The sequence below is a fragment of the Rana temporaria genome, chromosome 10, assembly GCF_905171775.1.
Source record: "Rana temporaria chromosome 10, aRanTem1.1, whole genome shotgun sequence".
In the NCBI taxonomy this organism is placed as follows: domain Eukaryota; kingdom Metazoa; phylum Chordata; class Amphibia; order Anura; family Ranidae; genus Rana; species Rana temporaria.
In genome coordinates this window covers 106,914,113-106,933,398 of record NC_053498.1, presented here as the reverse complement: position 1 = coordinate 106,933,398, position 19,286 = coordinate 106,914,113, and the positions used below count along the sequence as shown (strand labels likewise).

General features: G+C 42.8%; 1 protein-coding gene across 3 annotated transcripts in view; it reads left to right on the top strand.

Annotated features, from left to right (window-relative positions):
- Positions 1–19,286, top strand: part of PANK4 (pantothenate kinase 4 (inactive)) — a 77,455-nt gene that overhangs the window by 14,792 nt on the left and 43,377 nt on the right. For all 3 annotated transcript variants that reach the window (XM_040325921.1, XM_040325920.1, XM_040325922.1), the window contains exons 2-6: positions 8,699–8,781; positions 10,013–10,221; positions 12,977–13,160; positions 13,438–13,530; positions 13,671–13,824. In XM_040325921.1, the coding sequence (XP_040181855.1) occupies positions 8,699–8,781; positions 10,013–10,221; positions 12,977–13,160; positions 13,438–13,530; positions 13,671–13,824 (723 nt within the window). The remainder of the gene's footprint in view (positions 1–8,698; positions 8,782–10,012; positions 10,222–12,976; positions 13,161–13,437; positions 13,531–13,670; positions 13,825–19,286) is intronic.

The window sequence follows — 19,286 nt, the reverse complement described above, 5'->3', positions numbered from 1 at the left end:
ATATATATATATATATATATATATATATATATATATAATTGTAAGGGGGTTAGCTCGGTGTGGGTTGTGTGTGTGTGTGTGTGTGTGTGTGTGTGTGTGTGTGTGTGTGTGTGTGACCTCCTGAGTGGGTTCACTACACACTGAACTATACAGAGAGGCAGCCGTGGGTGGTTGAAAAACAAGGATTATGGTTTATTCTTCCATATTGCTGGAAACGTGCAAGCATCATAAACAAAACAAAATTAAACCCTGGCCACTTGAGCCGTCTACCTTCACAACACAGGAACCTACCTATGGAGTCTGGCACAGCCTACTGCTGGGCAGACACTGCTGGTCTTCCAGCAAAAAACAATAGTCTTTTTGATTTTTTTTTTTTTTTTTTTTTTAATCACAGCAAAAATATCAACAACCACTTCACCTTCAGAAGTCTTCCTCGGCTCACTGCTCTCCTTAAGGGCTCTTTCACACGGAGCGGATCCATATTGATCCGCTTCGTTAGCCCATTTGGCTCAGCGGGGATTCCTCCGTAAATCCCAGTTGAGCTGTCGGCGGACAGGGCGGTCCCCGCACACAGTGCAGAGACCGCCCTGTCTTTCCTCCGCTCTCCCCTATGGGGAATTGGATGAATACGGACCGTGTGTCCGTATTCATCCGATCCGTTCCGCCGGACGGAAGAAAAATAGGGTTTTCTTCCGTCCGCAAAAGCGGATCTTTGTAGAGGCGGATGGTTGCGGACGTTAGCGGATGCATCATCCGCTAACGTCTGCAATCTCATAGGGATACATTACAAGTCCGTAAACGGACTTGTATTAAACAGACCGTTTGTCCGTACGTCTGAAAGGGGCCTAACTCAACAAGCCTCAGGATGCAGCATTCAGTAGTAGTCCTATGGACAATTAATAGAGGCCTTAATTGCCTCATTCTGATCCGCTGAAGCTATCCAACATCCTTAAACCTTTCTGGCTACCTCTGCAGCCGACACCTGATAGTAATTGTTGAATTTTCTAAACAAGGCAGAAATGTATCTCCCGTCTGTGACAACACCCCCAGATTTACCTGACTTCCTGTCACTATATGTGTGTGTGTGTGTGTGTGTGTGTGTGTGTGTGTATGTATATATATATATATATATATATATATATATATATATATATATATATATATATATATATATATATATATATATATATATATATATCTCTCTATTATTAATTCATCGATTTAATCTTTCATTTTTTTTGATCGATCAAAATTCTTTTGATTGGTACTCACCTCCCCGCCGGCTTCCGGGAGTTCCGTCAGAGATCCGGTGATGTCACGGACACCGGCGGGGCTTGCTGTGTCCATCTGAAGGGCTCCTTTGCTGTGCCTTCATATCTGCATGCCGGCGGGACCTTCCTATCTGCCACACGCAAGGGCTGTTACACTTCCCTCTATCAACATGGGATTCTACAACCATCCACTGGGAGTTGTGATAGTTCCCTTCACAGGACATCTACATGCCGACGGACTGATGTTAACCTCTCCTCATCTGGATTCAGCAGTGGCATCGCTGTACACATTTTTATACCAGTATCATACTTGGCTACATGTTTTTATGACTGCTTTTGGTACCGTTTGGTATTACTCGCACCATTTTTACAGTTTATGTAGCTACATTGATTTTTATCTCCAGTGCAATATTAATTTTGTTACTTACTTGAAGACTATAAAAGTTTTTAATGCTATTCCCATCGAGCGCTGCCTTTGTGTGTTTTTTGTATCCTGCTATCCATTTTTCCATTGGTTGGTAGCTGCACTGGGAATCAGCCTGCAAGGAGATCGGCTAAAAGTAGTTGGATCTGTATGTGCGTTTATAATTGAACCTAATCGATAAAAAAAAAAAAATTGATTAATAGAACACAAATTTTTGATCAGTAACAGCCTTAATACAAATATATATACACACGTACGCTTGGAAACGCTGCGTGCCTCTCCGAGTGTCTCCGGCGCCCCCCCACCTCTGGCCACATGCTGTACTGCATACAATAGCAGTCACTGTAGAACAAATTATCTGAGTTGACATACGAGTGCTTTGAATTACCGGCATTCTTCTGGAACAAATTATGCTCGTAATCCAAGGTACCACTGTACTGGAACACATTGTTGCAGTCCTTTAGCAAAATTAAAGCCTCCTTCCCTTTGCCCAATATACATGAAGAATGAGGTCTATCTGAAAGTTTCAGATACAAGAAACTGACATTTTGTTATTCTGCTAGAAGACCCTAGAAAAGGGGTAGGCAGAGTTCCAACCAGCTACTAAAATGATTGCTCTCTTGTTATATTGAGCAGTCAAGGCCTATCTGAAGCGGTTTCTCAGATACGGTAGATTGTTGCGCTACCAGGAGGCCCCGGAAAGGGCAGGCAGCGTCTAAACCAGACCTGGGCAAACTGCGGGCCGTATACGGCCCGGCGGACCTTTTAATCCGACCCCCGGGCAGTGTTGCCAATAGGGTTGTCCCGATACCGAGTTGAGCGGGAGTACTCGTACTCCCGCTAATACCCCCAATACTAAAATAGAATACTTCCCCCCCGCGCCCCCTACACCCCCCCCCCGCCACCGCCACGTTAATCACCGCGGCGGGGAACATTACAGACAGCGTTCGTTTGAACAGCTGTTTTCCCCGCCGCGCATAGACCCTCCCCCTTGGACGGATCTGTCCAAGGGGGAGTCACATAGACACTCCCCATTGCTCGCGATTGGACAGATCCGTCCAAGGGGGAGTGTCTATGCGCAGCGGGGAAAACAGCTGTTCAAACGAACGCTGTCTGTAATGTTCCCCGCCGCAGTGATAACAGTAGGTACGGGGGACAATGGCTGCTGTACGGGGGACAATGGCTGCTGTACGGGGGACAATGGCTGCTTTACGGGGGACATGTCTGCTGTACGGGGGACATGTCTGCTGTACGGGGGACATGGCTGCATTTGGGGACACATTTAAAAAAAAGTATCGGTATTCGGTATCGGCGAGTACATAAAAAAAAAAGTATCGGTACTTGTACTCAGTCCTAAAAAAGTGGTATCGGGACAACCCTAGTTGCCAACCGTCCGTAGAATTACGGACAGTACGTAAATAAAAGGCACTTTTTCCCTGTTCGTAAAAGTCCGTAATAAGGGAAATGTGCCCGTAAAAAGATCCGAATGTGAGCCGCAGCGCAGGCAGCGTCTAGTCCTCCTTCAATATGCATAGCCTCGCCCTCTCTGACCGCCCAGCCCACCACCACCCGCCGCGCAGCCAATTATTAAAGCGCATTTTCGCGCTAACAACACTGCTGCCAGCCTATTCAAAAGAGCAGCGCGGGGAAACTGAGGAACATCGTAGAATGTGTGGACTCTGTGGAGAGCGGCACCGGCGGGATAGCACACAGCAGCAGATGTAGTGGACACACTGCAGACGCACCCCCACTGTGACAGAGTGGACTGAGTGAAGGCAGACGGAGACCGACCAGTGCGCCTGCCTGCCTGCTCTGCCCGCCCGACTGACTGACTGTAGCAGTCGGCCAGCCGCCATGCTGGTGCCCGGACCTGGAGTGGACCCTGGTCTCCACTCTCTTCGTTGGAGTAGGACTCCTCGCGACGCCTGCTGCCTGCCCTCAGTGCCACTGCCCTGGCCTTGTCTGGTGAGTCCTCCTTAGTCCAGCAGCAGAGTGTGAAGTGCTATCCTACCTAGACATCATCAGTATGCTGTGTCCTCTCACCTCTCCACAGGTCAGATCTGTGGAGAGGTGAAAGGGGCACAGGAGGAAGACACAGCATACTGATGATGTGAAGAAGTGATATGATAATTTATTTGCAGCCTCTGTGCCATGTCCCCAGCCTCTGTCCCCCTCCTGTGTCATATCCCCAGCGTCTGTCCCCCTCCTGTGTCATGTCCCCAGCGTCTGTCCCCCTCCTGTGTCATGTCCCCAGCGTCTGTCCCCCTCCTGTGTCATGTCCCCAGCGTCTGTCCCCCTCCTGTGCCATGTCCCCAGCGTCTGTCCCCCTCCTGTGCCATGTGCCCAGCGTCTGTCCCCCTCCTGTGCCATGTCCCCAGCCTCTGTCCCCCTCCTGTGCCATGTCCCCAGCCTCTGTCCCCCTCCTGTGCCATGTCCCCAGCCTCTGTCCCCCTCCTGTGCCATGTCTATAACAAGTACTCGTACCAGTTGTCCAACAATGATATTTACTGCTTTTTATAAAAAAATACAATTGATTTTATGCAGTATTGAGTTTAGCCTTTTGGCCCGGCCCTCCAAAATATTTTTAGTTTCTCATGTGGCCCCATCGAAAAAATAATTGCCCACCCCTGGTCTAAACCAACAGTTTCGATGTTGATTCATCAGGCTATTATTCAGGCTTGTGGTTGAAAGAGGGTTCCCCCCTGTTTCTTTTAGAATGCACTCTACCAGAACAATAAGCGTTTCTTGCACGGTTCATTACCAAGCCTTTATGACTCAAATTTGCTAGGCCGCAACTTGGTCGTCGATACTTGCGTTCACTACTATTTATCAGGTGAATGTAACACGGGAGGATGCCGCTTTTTTAGCGCAGTTTTCTGCAGGCAGCAGTATGGGTCCTCACGTCTGATGACGGTCTGGGTTATTTGTATCTCCCTCCCCCTCAAGTTGAGCATTGCTCTGGGACGTCCCATTATGTAATGATTAAACCTCTGTGTCCCGTGAAAAGAAAAGGGTTTTTACAGGTAATCTGTACTAAAAATCCTATTTTTTTTATCTAAATGCATTAAGATGATAAAAACCTTCTGTGTGTAGCATAACCACTCGGCTCCCCTAATACTTATGTAGCACCCTGGTGTTTGGCAGGGTTACTGGCAAATTTAGTTTGCTCGGCGGTAACCAGCCTGGCTGATTTTTAAGGAGGTCCGCTGACCTTTTCCTAAATCTGGGTTTGATGCACCTCTCTTCTGTCACTAGGTGGCATTGTTAAATGTGGCATTATGTTGACAAGGACTTGGGGCGGGAGCTGACAATCACTGTAACAATCTGTGTTACTGCAGTTGTATCTGTGATCTTACAAGTCCTGTGATAAGTGGATTCCCCTCTGCACACTTAGATATGTCACCACCTCACCGCCTGCTTGAACCCTGTATATGCCGCACAACCACTCCCAATTGCATGCATTGCACATGGTTGCATTGCAGACCCGTAGACAGGCCAGCTCGGGGCCCCAGCAATTGCTTGTTTTGCCTGTCCTGTTGCAACAGGCCTGCATGGAGGTATGGCCAGGAAATCTGGAGTAAGTATCATCAGGAGGCTGACGTTGCACCTATGATCCACTGATCATGGCTGCAATGCTTTTTAGGCTTCCTGGGGTAAAAAGAACTGCACATATATTTTTGCAGAAAAATTTAAGAAGTTCCAAACATAATGAACTCTTTTATTTTAAAGGCTTCAGTCATGGCCCTCCCCCACATTGCCCTTCTTTTCTCCAGACTGTATATGTGCTTCTAAAGCCAAAACCCCCCCCCCCTTTTTTTTTTTAACCACTTGCTTACTGGGCCCCCACCTGCCCAGACCAATTTTCAGCGCTGATGCACTTTGAATGACAATTGCGCGGTCATACAACACCGTTCCCACAAATGGAGCTTTTTTTTGGTGGTATTTTGATCACCTTTTGCGTTTTTTAATTAAAGACCAAATATATATATATATATATATATATATATATATATATATATATAAATATAAATATAATTATTATTATTATTATTATTATTATTATTATTATTAATAATAATATTGTTATAAAATGTTGCAAAGAGGTAATTTTTTTCTCCTTCATTGATGTAAGCTGATGAGGCTGCACTGATGGGTGGCAATGACGGGCACTGGTAGGTTACACTGATAGGCAGCACCACTGGTGGGCATTGATGGGTTCCACTGCCGGGCAGTAATTGTGGGCACATCTGCCTCCTTCCTCTTCAGGACCAATGTCCCTTGCACATAAGTTGGTGATCTGCTTTTTTTTCTCCACACACTGACAGCGTGAGGAGATAGAAAACAGATTACTGAGCTTTTGTTTACATTGCGTGATCAGCTGACAGCTGATCACGTGGTAAGGGGCCAGTATCAGCCCCTTGGATCTGTGATAACCCGAGTCTCAGTGATCACAGCACGCGCATGAGAAAATGGGAAGACGTCTATTGCCGGCCTCCCGGAAATTCGGGTCTGCGCTGTAGTCGTCATTCGGCTATACCGCAGACGCCAAGTGGTTAATACAGTCCCCCCTAAACACTAACCTGGCACCTCCCACCAATCCAGCCATGTCTTGCCTGCAATACTGCTTCCCGGTCTCACAGAAGACGCAAGCAACAGCAAGAGCCAGTCTACCTCCTGGGAGCAGAGGAGTGGGTTACTGTCTGGGTGTGTCTATAGATGCACACAGCCTGACTCAGGAGCGTGCCTGCTTTAATACACAGCTTTCTGTGGGGAACACCTGTAGGAAGGAGGAGCGGATCACTGATGGGGACTCCAAAAGAGGTAGTAAGAGATCGCTCTTTGCAATATTGTTGCACAGAGCTGGTAAGTGCTATATATATTTTCTATTTATTTATTTGAGGGAAAAATAATTGCATTTAGTATCACTTTGAGTTTCTGCAGTCCTTCCTGTTATGTTTTATCCCCCAGGCCTTTCCCCATTTTTGTTGCCCATCTCTGGACTTTCTCTAACGTATTCATATACATTTTGTAAATGAGGTTTCCAGAACTGGACCCAGTATCTTATATGAGGTCTAACTAAAGAAACCTTGAACTGCAATATCCCCTGCTTTGACCAATCTTCCAGCCATGCCAAATCATGTTCCTTGTTGTAGACACCTCTAGGAATATCAGTCATATAGCACACCTTTGTGTCATGAGCAAAAAGGCCATACCTTACACACTAGTGATTTGTCAGCTTCCCAGTAGTCCCTGTATACTGTATAGCTAAGTATTTTAGAGCATGCAAAGTTGTTTACACCTCAGTGTAGTCGATCTTGTTGTGTGCCAAGTAATGTGTTTCTAAATGATTGCTTGCAGCCATCTGGGTATATTTTCCATTAGGTGTTTTGATAGGGATTCTCCAAGGACACCACCCGCTTCTATAAACCAGTACAGTAAAACCTTGGATTGCGAGCATAATTCGTTCCAGAAACATGCTTGTAATCCAAAGCACTTGTATATCAAAGCCTTTTTTTTATAGGGTATAAAAGAGAAGAGAGGCACCTCCTAAGTGTAGTAAGTGCCTAAATGTTGTACCTTCATTAAATGTAACCATATTGCTACACTTGGAGGCCCCTCTACTTTTTTTTTTTATACTCAGTTGTGACATGACGCTACTCTTATATCAAGACATCGCTTGTATATCAAGGCAAAATTTATTAAAACATTTTGCTTGTCTTGCAAAACGCTCTCAAACCAAGTTACACTCAAACCAAGGTTTTACTGTACTTGATCCTCCTTCCCTATTTTTTTTATTCCTGGGTTCTTGAAGCTGGCCCCCTGATGATGTAATGCATGTGCACCTGTAAGATTTCATCCTGGGATGCATGACATTAGTATCTCAGGAGGCTGGGGACTATGTCACCTAGGCGAGATTGTTGGAAGTGATTTTGCATAAATAAAAAAAAAAATGAAGAAATTGTGTAAAATGAGGTGGAAAGGAGCAATTATATGGACAGTAGTAAAGGAGGGTGAATGTCAACTTTAAGGCCCCTTTCAGACATGCTGTCCGTTTTTCCATCCATCCATCGACAGATGAAAAACGGACGTCAATGCATAAGCCTGTTTCCTCTCCCATTGGATCACCATTTAAAATGCAGAAGGTGCTATAACAAATGGTGTATTTCTATATAAATAGGCTTCATTTCTGAGCTGACTGCACATTGACTATTTCCTGTGTGCAGGGATCAATGCTCATTGTACTATCCACACGTGCCTGTTGACTCCAGCAGAAAATAGCTTGAATAATTCTCATGAGTGACCCATTGTTTTGCAGTGTGTACTGCTGTTACATTGGAAAATGTTCTAAGTTTACAGTCTTCTCTATTGTCTATCTCCATGTAAGCAATTCGGATCTGTAGGGACTGCTGCAATCCCAGGGTTCAACACTCCCAGATAATTACATAGGTATATTCAGAAGTAACATTTCAAAATGCCTACCTAATCATTCCACAGGTAATTGTACCAAGAGAATGGGGAAACGATAAATAATAACCTAAAGTAATTTATTTTTATAAAGCCTTAAAGTGGAACTCCCCTGTATTTAGCGCCACAAACTAAAACCGCTTTTCAACTCCTTTTTAATATTCAAAGCAAACTCAGCCATTCATCCACGTCCCCATAATTCATTTTACTGGGAAATCGCTTTGTAAAACACCCCTAGCATTTCTGGCCGTGGCCATCTTGGGTAAGGGCGGATGATTCATCCAGCATTTACTTCCTGGAATCAATCTGCCCTTAGATCTACCATGCAAGCAGGAGAGCTGAGAAAAACCCTCTCCAAAGACCTTATTAAGCCTTTGGCCTACAATGTCTGCTTGTTAAGTTGATAACTTTTGCTAAAATTCCCAAATAACTTCTTTGAAGAGGCATGCGTTTTCTGTGGCCCTTCTGCACGTATTAAGTTGGTTGATGTATTGTATTGTATTTTTATTTTATTTAATTTTATTATTTTCCTCCCCAGGTGGCTCCCTTACAAAGTTGGCATACTATTCTACTGTTCAGCATAAGGTAGCCAAGGTCAGGTCTTTTGATCACGCAGGGAAGGTAAGCAATTTTCTTGTCCACATTTTGTTATTGTTGATCTGCATGTTTTTTTCCTAGATATACTTGTACAGTAAAACCTTGGTTTGCGAGCATAATACATTTCACTAACATGCTTGTAATCCAAAGCACTTTTTTTTTACAGGGTATGAAAGAGAAGAGAGGCAACTCTAATGCCCGGTACACACGATCCGATTATCGGACGAATGATCGTCCGTTTATTTTTTATTTTTTTGTATGCTAATCTCGCGTTGAATCTGAGGAGTTTACTAAAGTGATGTCGTGTGTTGTACTGCATTTGTATTGCATTTTCGAACGACAGCTGTACTGATTAAACGAAAATCGTACGATCTGGCATCGTACGAAAAAAAAATCTGTGCATGTCCGATAGAATAAAATCGGATGAACTGTCCCGATCGACTCTCGGAAGCTCTGTACTAATGATCCGATTATCGTACGATCGTTTCGAAAGCGGCATTTTTCGTACGATTTTCGGATCGTGTGTACGGGGCTTAAGTGTAGCAATAAGTTGCTAAATGTTGTACCTTCATTAAATGTAACCCAGAGGCGCATTGCGGGCGGTATTAACCCTTCATCGGCCGCTAGCGGGGGTTAATACCGCACCGTTAGCGATCGAATCCCGCGGCATTTCCGACGGTATATACCGCCACCGTGCCTCCCGCCCCAGTGTGAAAGGGGCCTTATTTAGTGACTTTGAAATGGACTTCAGGAGTATTGTGATTCACCCAGCCATGCTGTGGAGCCAGGAAGATGACCTTTTACCAAATTGCTGGTGCCTCATTGAAATAAAACTACTGTGTGTTATAAAATCTCTCTCGATTTTTATTTATTATTATTATTATTATTATTATTATTATTATTATTCTTTATTTTTTATTTTTTTTTAAGATGACTACAATCCTACTATTTGAAAAAATATTCTCTGGGGTGTGTTTTTTTTTTTTTTTTTTTTTTTTTTTTTTTATGCAAATAAAATAATTGCGGCCACATCATCTAATCACTTGTGAGCTGCAGTACAGTCTTTCTTTTTTATTTTTCTGGTATAGATTAACTTTTAACAGAAAGGGGTGTATTTTTTTTTTTTTTTTTTTTTTTTTTTATATCCATCTGGCTTTTCTGTGTGACAAGGCTGTGTAAATCTGAAGATTGGAGTTCATCTGCGAGTCTATGGCTGTAAATGTGTTTGTTCTTTTTTTTTTTTTTTCCCTCAAAGGATGCAGATCGGAAATTGTTATATGAGATTTCAGAGCAGGAAGAAATTACAGCTCGACTCCATTTCATTAAATTTGAAAACACATACATAGAAACCTGCCTGAACTTTATTAAAGATCATTTAGTGAATACAGAAACAAAAGTTATCAAGGCAACAGGCGGAGGAGCCTACAAGTTCAAAGACCTTATAGAGAAAAAATTGGGGTTAAGGTGAGTATTGCTGCATTGTAAAGGAACGTCTTCTGATGAATTTCAGTTTACAGACAATGCCTTGTGTCCTGCTTTTTTATACAAAAAAATAATAAAAAATAGAGCAAAGTGCTTGAGAAATTCAGTACAGCCAAGCAGATTTATAACAGTAGTTGGCAATGAGCAGACTCCATGTTTACAAGCTATAGTCAAGTATAATTGTCAGCCTTTATTTAACTTCATAATAACATGCTTGGCTTTAGGTTCACTTGTTCTTTGACCTGGAAGCAACTGGCTGAGTTGTTGATTATACGCTTTATGAATGCACAGCCAACAGATTATGCCACTCCTATCACAAAAGGTATTTGCTGACCACAAGGTCATAAAACTACAACTAGTCCCAGCAGCTGAAGTCTAAGGAGCTTAAAGGCAGCCCATGCATTATGCAATTTTCTTAATTCCCCCAGCAACACAGTCAGTGTTTATGTGGGGGAATCCCTCCCGCTGGGCTATTGGGTTCTGGCAGTGGGAGTTTTCCCAGCCATCAGAAGAATACGATCACTGTTGGCAGCTATAGCCGCCAGCAGTGATCGAATGAAAATGATTCAAAAGGATGGTCATACTTGAAGTCGATTTGATCAACTTCAGTACAACCAGCCTGCCCTGCCCACAGATTGATTGAAATTTTCCTGCTGAACTGGCTGAATTTGAATCCATCTATGGCCGGCTTAAAGGTAATTTGTAGCAAAACCTTAAAACTGGCCGCACATATAACAGCCTGATTGAGCAATTTCTGTACAATTTTTTTTATTACACTTGCTAAAAACTGGTGTAGGGGAATTCCTCAGTCCATTCACTTTACCCGGTCATGTAGGCCATCACAGTAAATGGTTGTAGATTCATATAAAGATTGTATGTGCCCCCCCATATCGTGTGCGTCTGGGTATTTTTGCCAGCTGAGATAGGGGAAGGAATGGTGATGTATTGGTGACGATAAATCAGTGGGCCGGGGGTCCATTTACAGATGCCGTCAGTTTGCCATAATTGAGAAAAAAAAATGTCTTTCTTTTTTTTTTCTTCTTTATTTGTTCCTGATATAGGGAGAGAAAAGAAAAATTAGCAAAGTAGTGTATAAAGGATGACTACCCTGAAGCCTGCAGCTTCAGAAATAAGTTGGTAATTTCAGCTCTTGCATATCGATATTGATAGGCTACTTTTAAAGCTGAACTTTGGGCACAAAAAAATGTATTCCTCATTAGCCATCCGCTCATCCCCAGACTCCGTTTCCCAGCAGACACTGTGTTCATTGTTCCGCCAATCACAGAAATTCTTTCATCCTCGAACAAGAGGACGTCCACGATTGGCAGAACACTGAACACAGTGTCTGCTGGGAAACTGTCCGAGAATGAGTGGACATCCGTGATGGGCAGAACACGGCGTCAAATGCCTATCACGGAACACCAGGAGGAAGCTGCGACTTAAAAAAAAAAATGGACGCCTGGCAAGGATTCGGGTACTGACTCGAGTATAAGCAGAGGGAGTACATAGCCTGTGCAAAGATGTAGAAAGGGCCTAGCGAGTCCATCTAATTCAGGCTACATGCAGAAAACTACAGAAGGGGTCAGGAGATGAGACCAGTCACCCTGCACATGGAATGAGAGCGGCAGTGACTGGTCTTTTTTTCAGCATCTCCAGCACAGAAGCAAAGTTTCACACTTTGAATACTACACAAATCTGGTAGAAAAACATAAAAACCCACCAGTATTGAAGCATACACATGGCTTTTGTATTTGGAAAATATTTAAAGTTATAGTAAGGGTTCAGTGGGGTGTGTTTTTTTTTTTTTTTTTTCTCTTCTCCACTGTGCAGTTTGTTTTGCACAGAGTAGCCCCGGTTGTCCTCTTATGGGGTCCCATGGCAGCTCTTGCGTCTCCTCGCCACAAGAGCTAACCCCCTCTGGAAAGCTTGCTCCCAAGGGGGTTACCTTGCGGGTGCGCTCCCCTGTGATACAGTCGCCGGCCATAGCCACCGCGTGTATGACTCGCCCCCGGCACGCAGCGTCATTGGATTTGATTGACAGCAGTGGAAGCCAAGCCAATGTAGAAAATTGGGAGAGGATGGACAGCCGCACTCCAGAACAACTTCAGAAAATTGTCTTTATTCGATAAAAATAAGCATACAAAACAAAACACAGCCACAGAAGGGGACAGCCGACATGTTTCGCACTAAGTTAGTGCTTAGTCAAGACAATTTTCTGAAGTTCTTCTGGAGTGCGGCTGTCCATCTTCTCCCAATTTTCTACATTTGCCTCGTGCATTGCCAGCACCTTGGTTCCCTGAGAGGTTCCTTAATTGTTCACAAGACCCACCTGGAGCGGTGACTCCCTTTCTCTGGAGCCAAGACCATGGCTGCGCAGCTATCAGTCTAACCAATGAAGAGCCTACAAGCCATTTGGAAAGCGTTGCAGGATCGTGCCCACTGAAGTTCGGGGCTCGGGTAAGTAAAACGGGGGCTCGGGGGGGCCGGAGAAAGTGTTTGCATTAAAATGGAAAAACATGAAGGTTTACAACCCCATTTGATGCCTTAGTAATTTATAAACTGGAACATATAGTAAACAATAAGTTTAGTTGATTAAAACATGGAAATGATAGAGCACTTCATAAGGGGAAGCTATATTTAAGGAGTATAAAATCAAATTCTGCCTAATGTGTTTGTAGCTTTGTACATTTATAGATTTGTTGCCAAGGAGTATTGACTTATTTTTCTCTTTTCCTAGAGTGGATAAGGAGGATGAAATGACCTGTCTTATAAAGGGCTGTAATTTTGTACTGAAAAATATACCTCACGAAGCTTTTGTCTATGTAAGGCATGCAGATCCTGAATTTCGATTTCAAACCACTCATCCCAACATCTTCCCATATTTATTAGTTAATATAGGTTCTGGGGTATCCATAGTCAAGGTGAGTTTTTTTTTTGATTATTTTATTAGTAGCAAAACTGTAAAATATCTTGGTCCAATGCAAGAAAGATTTCCATAAAATAAATCCTGTATGATGTATTAATATTTTTTGAAATCAGATTCTCCCTTTTTTTTATTCCTTGAAAGTTAAAGTGGGAAATCAATTGACTTGGCGGTCAAGGCGCTGTTACCTTTTTTTTTTTTTTTTTGTCTATCCCATGGAAACCTACCATATCTTTTATTAATGTTCTTCTTAAATGTCTTCCTTTTTGTGTCAGGTAGAAACAGAGGACAAGTTTGAGCGGATTGGCGGAAGTTCAATAGGTGGGGGTACTTTCTGGGGACTTGGAGCTTTGCTCACAAAGACAAAGGTCAGTCATTGCCAAAGAGTGCATTTTCTTTTGTTAAGACTTTTTGCTCTTTTAAACCTTATTCCACAATTCCTGTATAGCACTGCTTGAGGCATTTTTTAAGTTCTTCTCCCTAAAATAAACTTATTTATCACCAACAGAAGTTTGATGAATTGTTACAACTAGCTGCAAAGGGACAACATACGAATGTTGACATGCTGGTGAAAGATATATATGGAGGAGCGTACCAAATTCTCGGGTTAACGGGAGACCTGATTGCCAGCAGCTTTGGCAAGTCAGCCACAACAGACAAAGGTATGAGATGTAAACAAATCTATTGCTTAGGGTTAGAACGGATGGTTATATTCTTGCAACTACTGGGGGGTCAGTTGTTGAAGGAAGAGTTTGATTACCTTGGTGTCCAATGCTCAGAATCAAGTCGACGCATGCTTGGAAGCATTGAACTTCGTTTTTTTTTCAGCACGTCGTTGTGTTTTACGTCACCGCGTTCTGACACGATCGGTTTTTTAACCGATGGTGTGTAGGCACGACTGACCATCAGTCAGCTTCATCGGTTAACCGATGAAAACAGTCCATCAGACCGTTCTCATCGGATGGACCGATCGTGTGTACGCGGCATCACAGATACAACCGGCCCTTATGAGGACAATTATAATGTCTATGTGGGCCACAGTGAAATTGAGTTTAACACCCCTGTTTTAGAGGCTGTAACGCGTTGGGTATCGTGAAACCTATATGGTTGGACTGTGTGAATTTAAACATTTTGGAAACCATGTCTATTGGTTTAATATACCCAGCACTAGGCTGGGGCATTCACAAAAATCCATACAAGATCCTTCAAGCGTTGAAGCTTGCAGGGAACACCAAAAGAAATAGTTCACTTTTATCTTCACAACGGCTTTGCAAATGCTTGCAAAAGCTCAGTGTTCTGCTCAAACTACCGTAGTCCAATTCAAGAATAAACGAAAATGACTCCATGAAAAGTTTGAGGTTCATGGATAACTCCCGATCTCCCACATGATTTTGAATGACCTTTTTGACAGATTTAGAGGGGGTTTCCTTCATTCCGGAGGTCCTCCTCCTCTCCCTTCTTTGTTACCCTCCCCCTTATTTGTTACCCTCCCCCACCCTTCCTTCATATTTTTGCTTTCTTTACTGCTCCTATACCTTTTTTCTTGTCTGAAGATCTATATTCGTTGATACATTCTGGTTCTTGCCAAGATGGCAAAGACCTGACAGTTGAGTCACCCCAATATAACTAAATATAGTACAATTTCTAGTGCTGATCTGACCAATGTGGTCACATCGTGACTGTGTAATGAAGTTTTTGTTTGGTAATCATATTTTTGGCCAAGGCTTTTGCTGTCCCTGTCATAAATCTTTTATGGAACGTGCAAAATCTAAATAAAAATCTATTGAAATGAAATGCATAGACAATAGATTTAGAAAATTATCTTTAAAATTATATAAACTTTTTATATTCTATTTTGGTCCCTGTTCCTCCAAACACAGTGAGTCGAGTTGATGTCAAAGAGCTCAATTTTGGTCTCATCTGACCACAGCACTTTCTCCCAATGCTTCTCTGAGTAATTTAGATGTTCATTGGCAAACATCAGATGGGCCTGTACATTTGCCTTCTTGGGGAAGGGGACCTTGCGGGCACTGCAGGATTTCAATCCATGACAGCTTTTTGTGTTACCAAGTTTGTTTGGTGACTGTGTGGTCCCATCTGTCTTGAGGTCATTCACAAGCGCCTCCCATGTAGTTCTGGGCTGAACCTCCATTATTTCCATGATCATCCTTTGGCCCCATGAGGCGAAATCTTGCATATAGCTCATATTTTTTATTTCTTCCATTTGCAAATAATCACCCCGACAGTTGTCTTCTAGCTGATGGTCTTGTAGCCTATTCCAGCTTGTGCAGGTCTAGAATCATCTTGTCCCTGACGTCCTTTTGAGGGCTCTTTGGTCTTGCCCATGATAGTGACGGGTGAATGGAATAAAGAGATTCTGTGGACAGGTGCCTTTTATACACCCAACGAGTTGTCGTTGGGAGCACATTCTTAAATTGACAAGACTAATCTGTGTACCACATGAGCACATACTGTAGCCAGTCTGTGGGAGACAGAATTATTGTTGGTTGGTAGGGGATCAAATGCTTATTTTACTTGCAACTCAATTTGTAACATTTTGTATTGTGCGTTTTATTTTTTATTTTATTTTTTATTTTATTTTTATGGATTTTTGGTTGATATTCTGTCTATCATTTAAAATATACCTTTAATAACAATTATAGACCTTTCATTTCTTAAGTGGGCAAAATCTGCAGGGGATCAAACAATTTCCCCACTGTATTGAAATTTTGCTCCCCAGATTTTTTAGCTCTGTGAGAGCCATGATCCTGGGAGCATCCTCTTTCTGACACATTTCCAGCAGTATCTGATCCTGGTCCCTCATTCTTTCCACCATCCCCTATGCCACTAGAGAATGTGCTAGTAACATGGGAGCATACGGAACCACATCTCTGACACTTTAAAAAAAAAAAAGGCCGTCAAAGGGGATTCTCCAAGCACTGTATGTCTTGAAAAATGCAAAAATAGGCAGTGGAACAGGTAACTGCAATGTGTCTTAACAGGGGTATATAAGAGAAGGGTTTGAGGTAAGTATATTGCGGTTGGTAAAATGGGTTGTTTATTTATTTTGTGTGTGTATGTGTAATAAATATATATACAGCCCTCAAAATTTCCACTCGCCTACTAGCATTTGGCGAGTGGATTTAAGCTGGGGGCGAGTGATGACAGGGCTGCATGACCAATCTCCCTCCAATCTGTGCCTACACTTAGAGTCCCGATGAGATTGGCGGCCGAAGAGGAAAGGTGCATGCTCGAGAAAAGTAGTCTGGTGAGCCGCACACAGGCAGAGCAGTACACAGGTGCTCTACCTTTCTTTTACAATTCTCATTAAGCCATGGGACCCAACAGTATGACCTCTCTGAGCCTGCCCCCCTCCCCGGGCCCCGACCAATGTAGCTGGAGAGCAGAAAGTAATGAGTGAGGTGGAGGATTGCAAAAATTACCACTCCGGTGCAGCGCTCACTGAAAGTTGCCCTGACATGAGAGCGGCAGCCTTCTAGTTTGCAGTTTTCTTCTCCTTGTGCTCTATGTAAGTGTCCAACAGTTTAGCCTGAGCACTGTGAACAGACTGGTCTCAATGTGTGCTGTGCGCTGTCAGTGTGCGCTGTGCTATGGTGTCAATGGCTGTGCAGTTGTGTGGATCTTGGCGCTGGATTGTACTCCCTCCCGCTGTGCTGCAGCTCCTCTCCTCTCTGCCAGCCTGAATAAAAGGGGGAAGTGGGGACATGAAGCGTGGAGCCACACACACAGGCTCCTGATGATGAGATGAATGGGAGAGAGAGAGAGAGGATGGATGGGAGTTGCAGAGGAGACAGCAATAGAATGGGGAAGAGACCCAGTTCTAGTGCCCTGTCGCTCTGGTCTGCCCCCAGTGCCCTGTCCCTCTGGTCTGTCCCTCTGGTCTGCCCCCAGTGCCCTGTCCCTCTGGTCTGTCCCCAGTGCCCTGTCCCATTTTGTTAAAGTTGTTGTTGGTAATATTTAATTTTGTAACTTGATTCTGCATAAAACATTGTCATTCCATGAGATAATCTACGAGGCGTGTTTACGGGTGCAATTGCGCAGAGCAGTGTATGAATTAGGTGGGGCAACTGGTGGCGAGTAACTCTTGAGGCCTGGCTAGTAGCTCAGGACTTGAAATTTTGAGCCCTGTGTGTATATATATATATATATATATATATATATATATATATATTCTGCCATAGCCTTATAAGTACATAACCATCAGTACATACAAATGAAAGGACACATAAATGACATGTTGCAAATCATGTATCAAAAATATTGACATGGTAAAAAACATGTAAAATTGTACAATGACAAGTAAGGGATGGCAAAACAAAAGGAGACTATCCTCCATTGTGGAAATTGCTATGGAAAACAATCAATTTGTAGATTTAAAACTGAATTGGTAGAACCATCTGGAATAAACCTATTGCATCTGTGTAAGCCCGACCTGTTTCCTGGACTAACTCCAATCTTTTTTTTTTAGAGTATTTTATTTCTCTGTATGAACAAAATACTGGTTGGTCATCTTTGAACACACGACTTTTTGCCTTTGTTCTGATGCCCCCAATATCCTTTTACTCATCATCCTGAGGTGATTTTTTTGTAGGCCTCATAGAAAACAGATGAGCCCAGGAGCCAGTTGTGTGAGGTCACACCTCACCTCCATGTGCAACAGATCGGCTTTATAGCCACCCAGATCACTTCTACTAAAAAGCCTGCAGTCTGATGAAGAAACTAAATACAAACGTAGGGCTAGTGGAAGCCTGTTTGCATTAAATTACTGCCCACTGTAGTAGAAAGGAAGAAAAGCACTGCTTTATGTTGATCTGCATGTTGTAAGCAAGGTTAGGGTGCTGGCTCTGCTTGTAAATGTGAGCATGTAAAAAGAACACTTGGATGGCTGCAAGAAGGAGGAAACTCCTTCTTTAATCCATAAAATCAGTATAGGTAATGCAGGAGCCCTGGAGAGGAGCCATCACGTTTAACGCTTACCAGTACTTGGTCATATCTAGGATGTGTGGCCGTCCAAGTGTTCTTTTTTTGTTTCAATAATTTTTATTAGTATATAAAGAATCATATACAAACATATCTAACGAGTGAGTTCCAACAAGACTCATAGAGATGTACATATCGTCTATTTGCAATTCTTATAACATTAAACTGCATAACAAATTATTTCTTGTTTTATAGATAAAATTAAAAGTCCTTACTTATATATAAAACAACTATTTTCATGTACAGCAGATATATTACTATTGCTTATACTACCGGTATAAATAACAGTTACATTACTATAACTCCACAGAATTATTACATACTTATGCAAAGTTTGCATGAAAGTAACATATTGGAAAATTAAGATTATAAACTAACATATATTACGATCCCTTGTTTAACTCTCAAATGTTTTGGTTGACCCATGTTTTCCATGGTGACCATGCAATATCAAATTTGTGTAAGTTGTTTTGGGCTAAAGCCCATAGTCTTTCATATGTCATGTGAAGATTTGTTAAATCTACAGCTTCCATCACTGAAGGAGGACACGGTACTTTCCACCTTCTGGTGATTGAAAGTCTAGCCGCTAGGAGTAAATTGATGGCTGAAGTTCGTTTATTGGCCTGAATACATTCTACTCCCAGGGATAGCAATGCCAAAGCTGGGTTTGGTTCTATAGTAGTATTAGCTAAGCTATTTAAAATATCGAAAATATTTTCCCAATATTCCTTTAATTTGGGGCAATTCCATAGTAACTAACCATAGTGACTAACTCCAATCTTGAGGGGCGGATGCGCCATGTATCTATAAGGAGACACGGACATGTCAAAGTGGACCAGTCATAAACCAAAAATGAGAAAATATTAATGGGTAAAGGTAAGGTAATGATACCCATCCCTTTAAAACTCGCATGTCTACTGTATGTAGAGCATGTGCTACCAGAGAGCTTAGGCCATGGAAAACGTCTGCTCCGGAAGCTATGGTAACAGGGGCTGGTGGAAGAGCAGGGAACATATGTGCATTCCCCAAAAGTGTCTGAAACAATGGAAGAAGTGGGCTCAATTCTGTGGATCAATAAAATTTATAAATGACAAATGTTTACTATCAACAAGTGAGAGGGGCC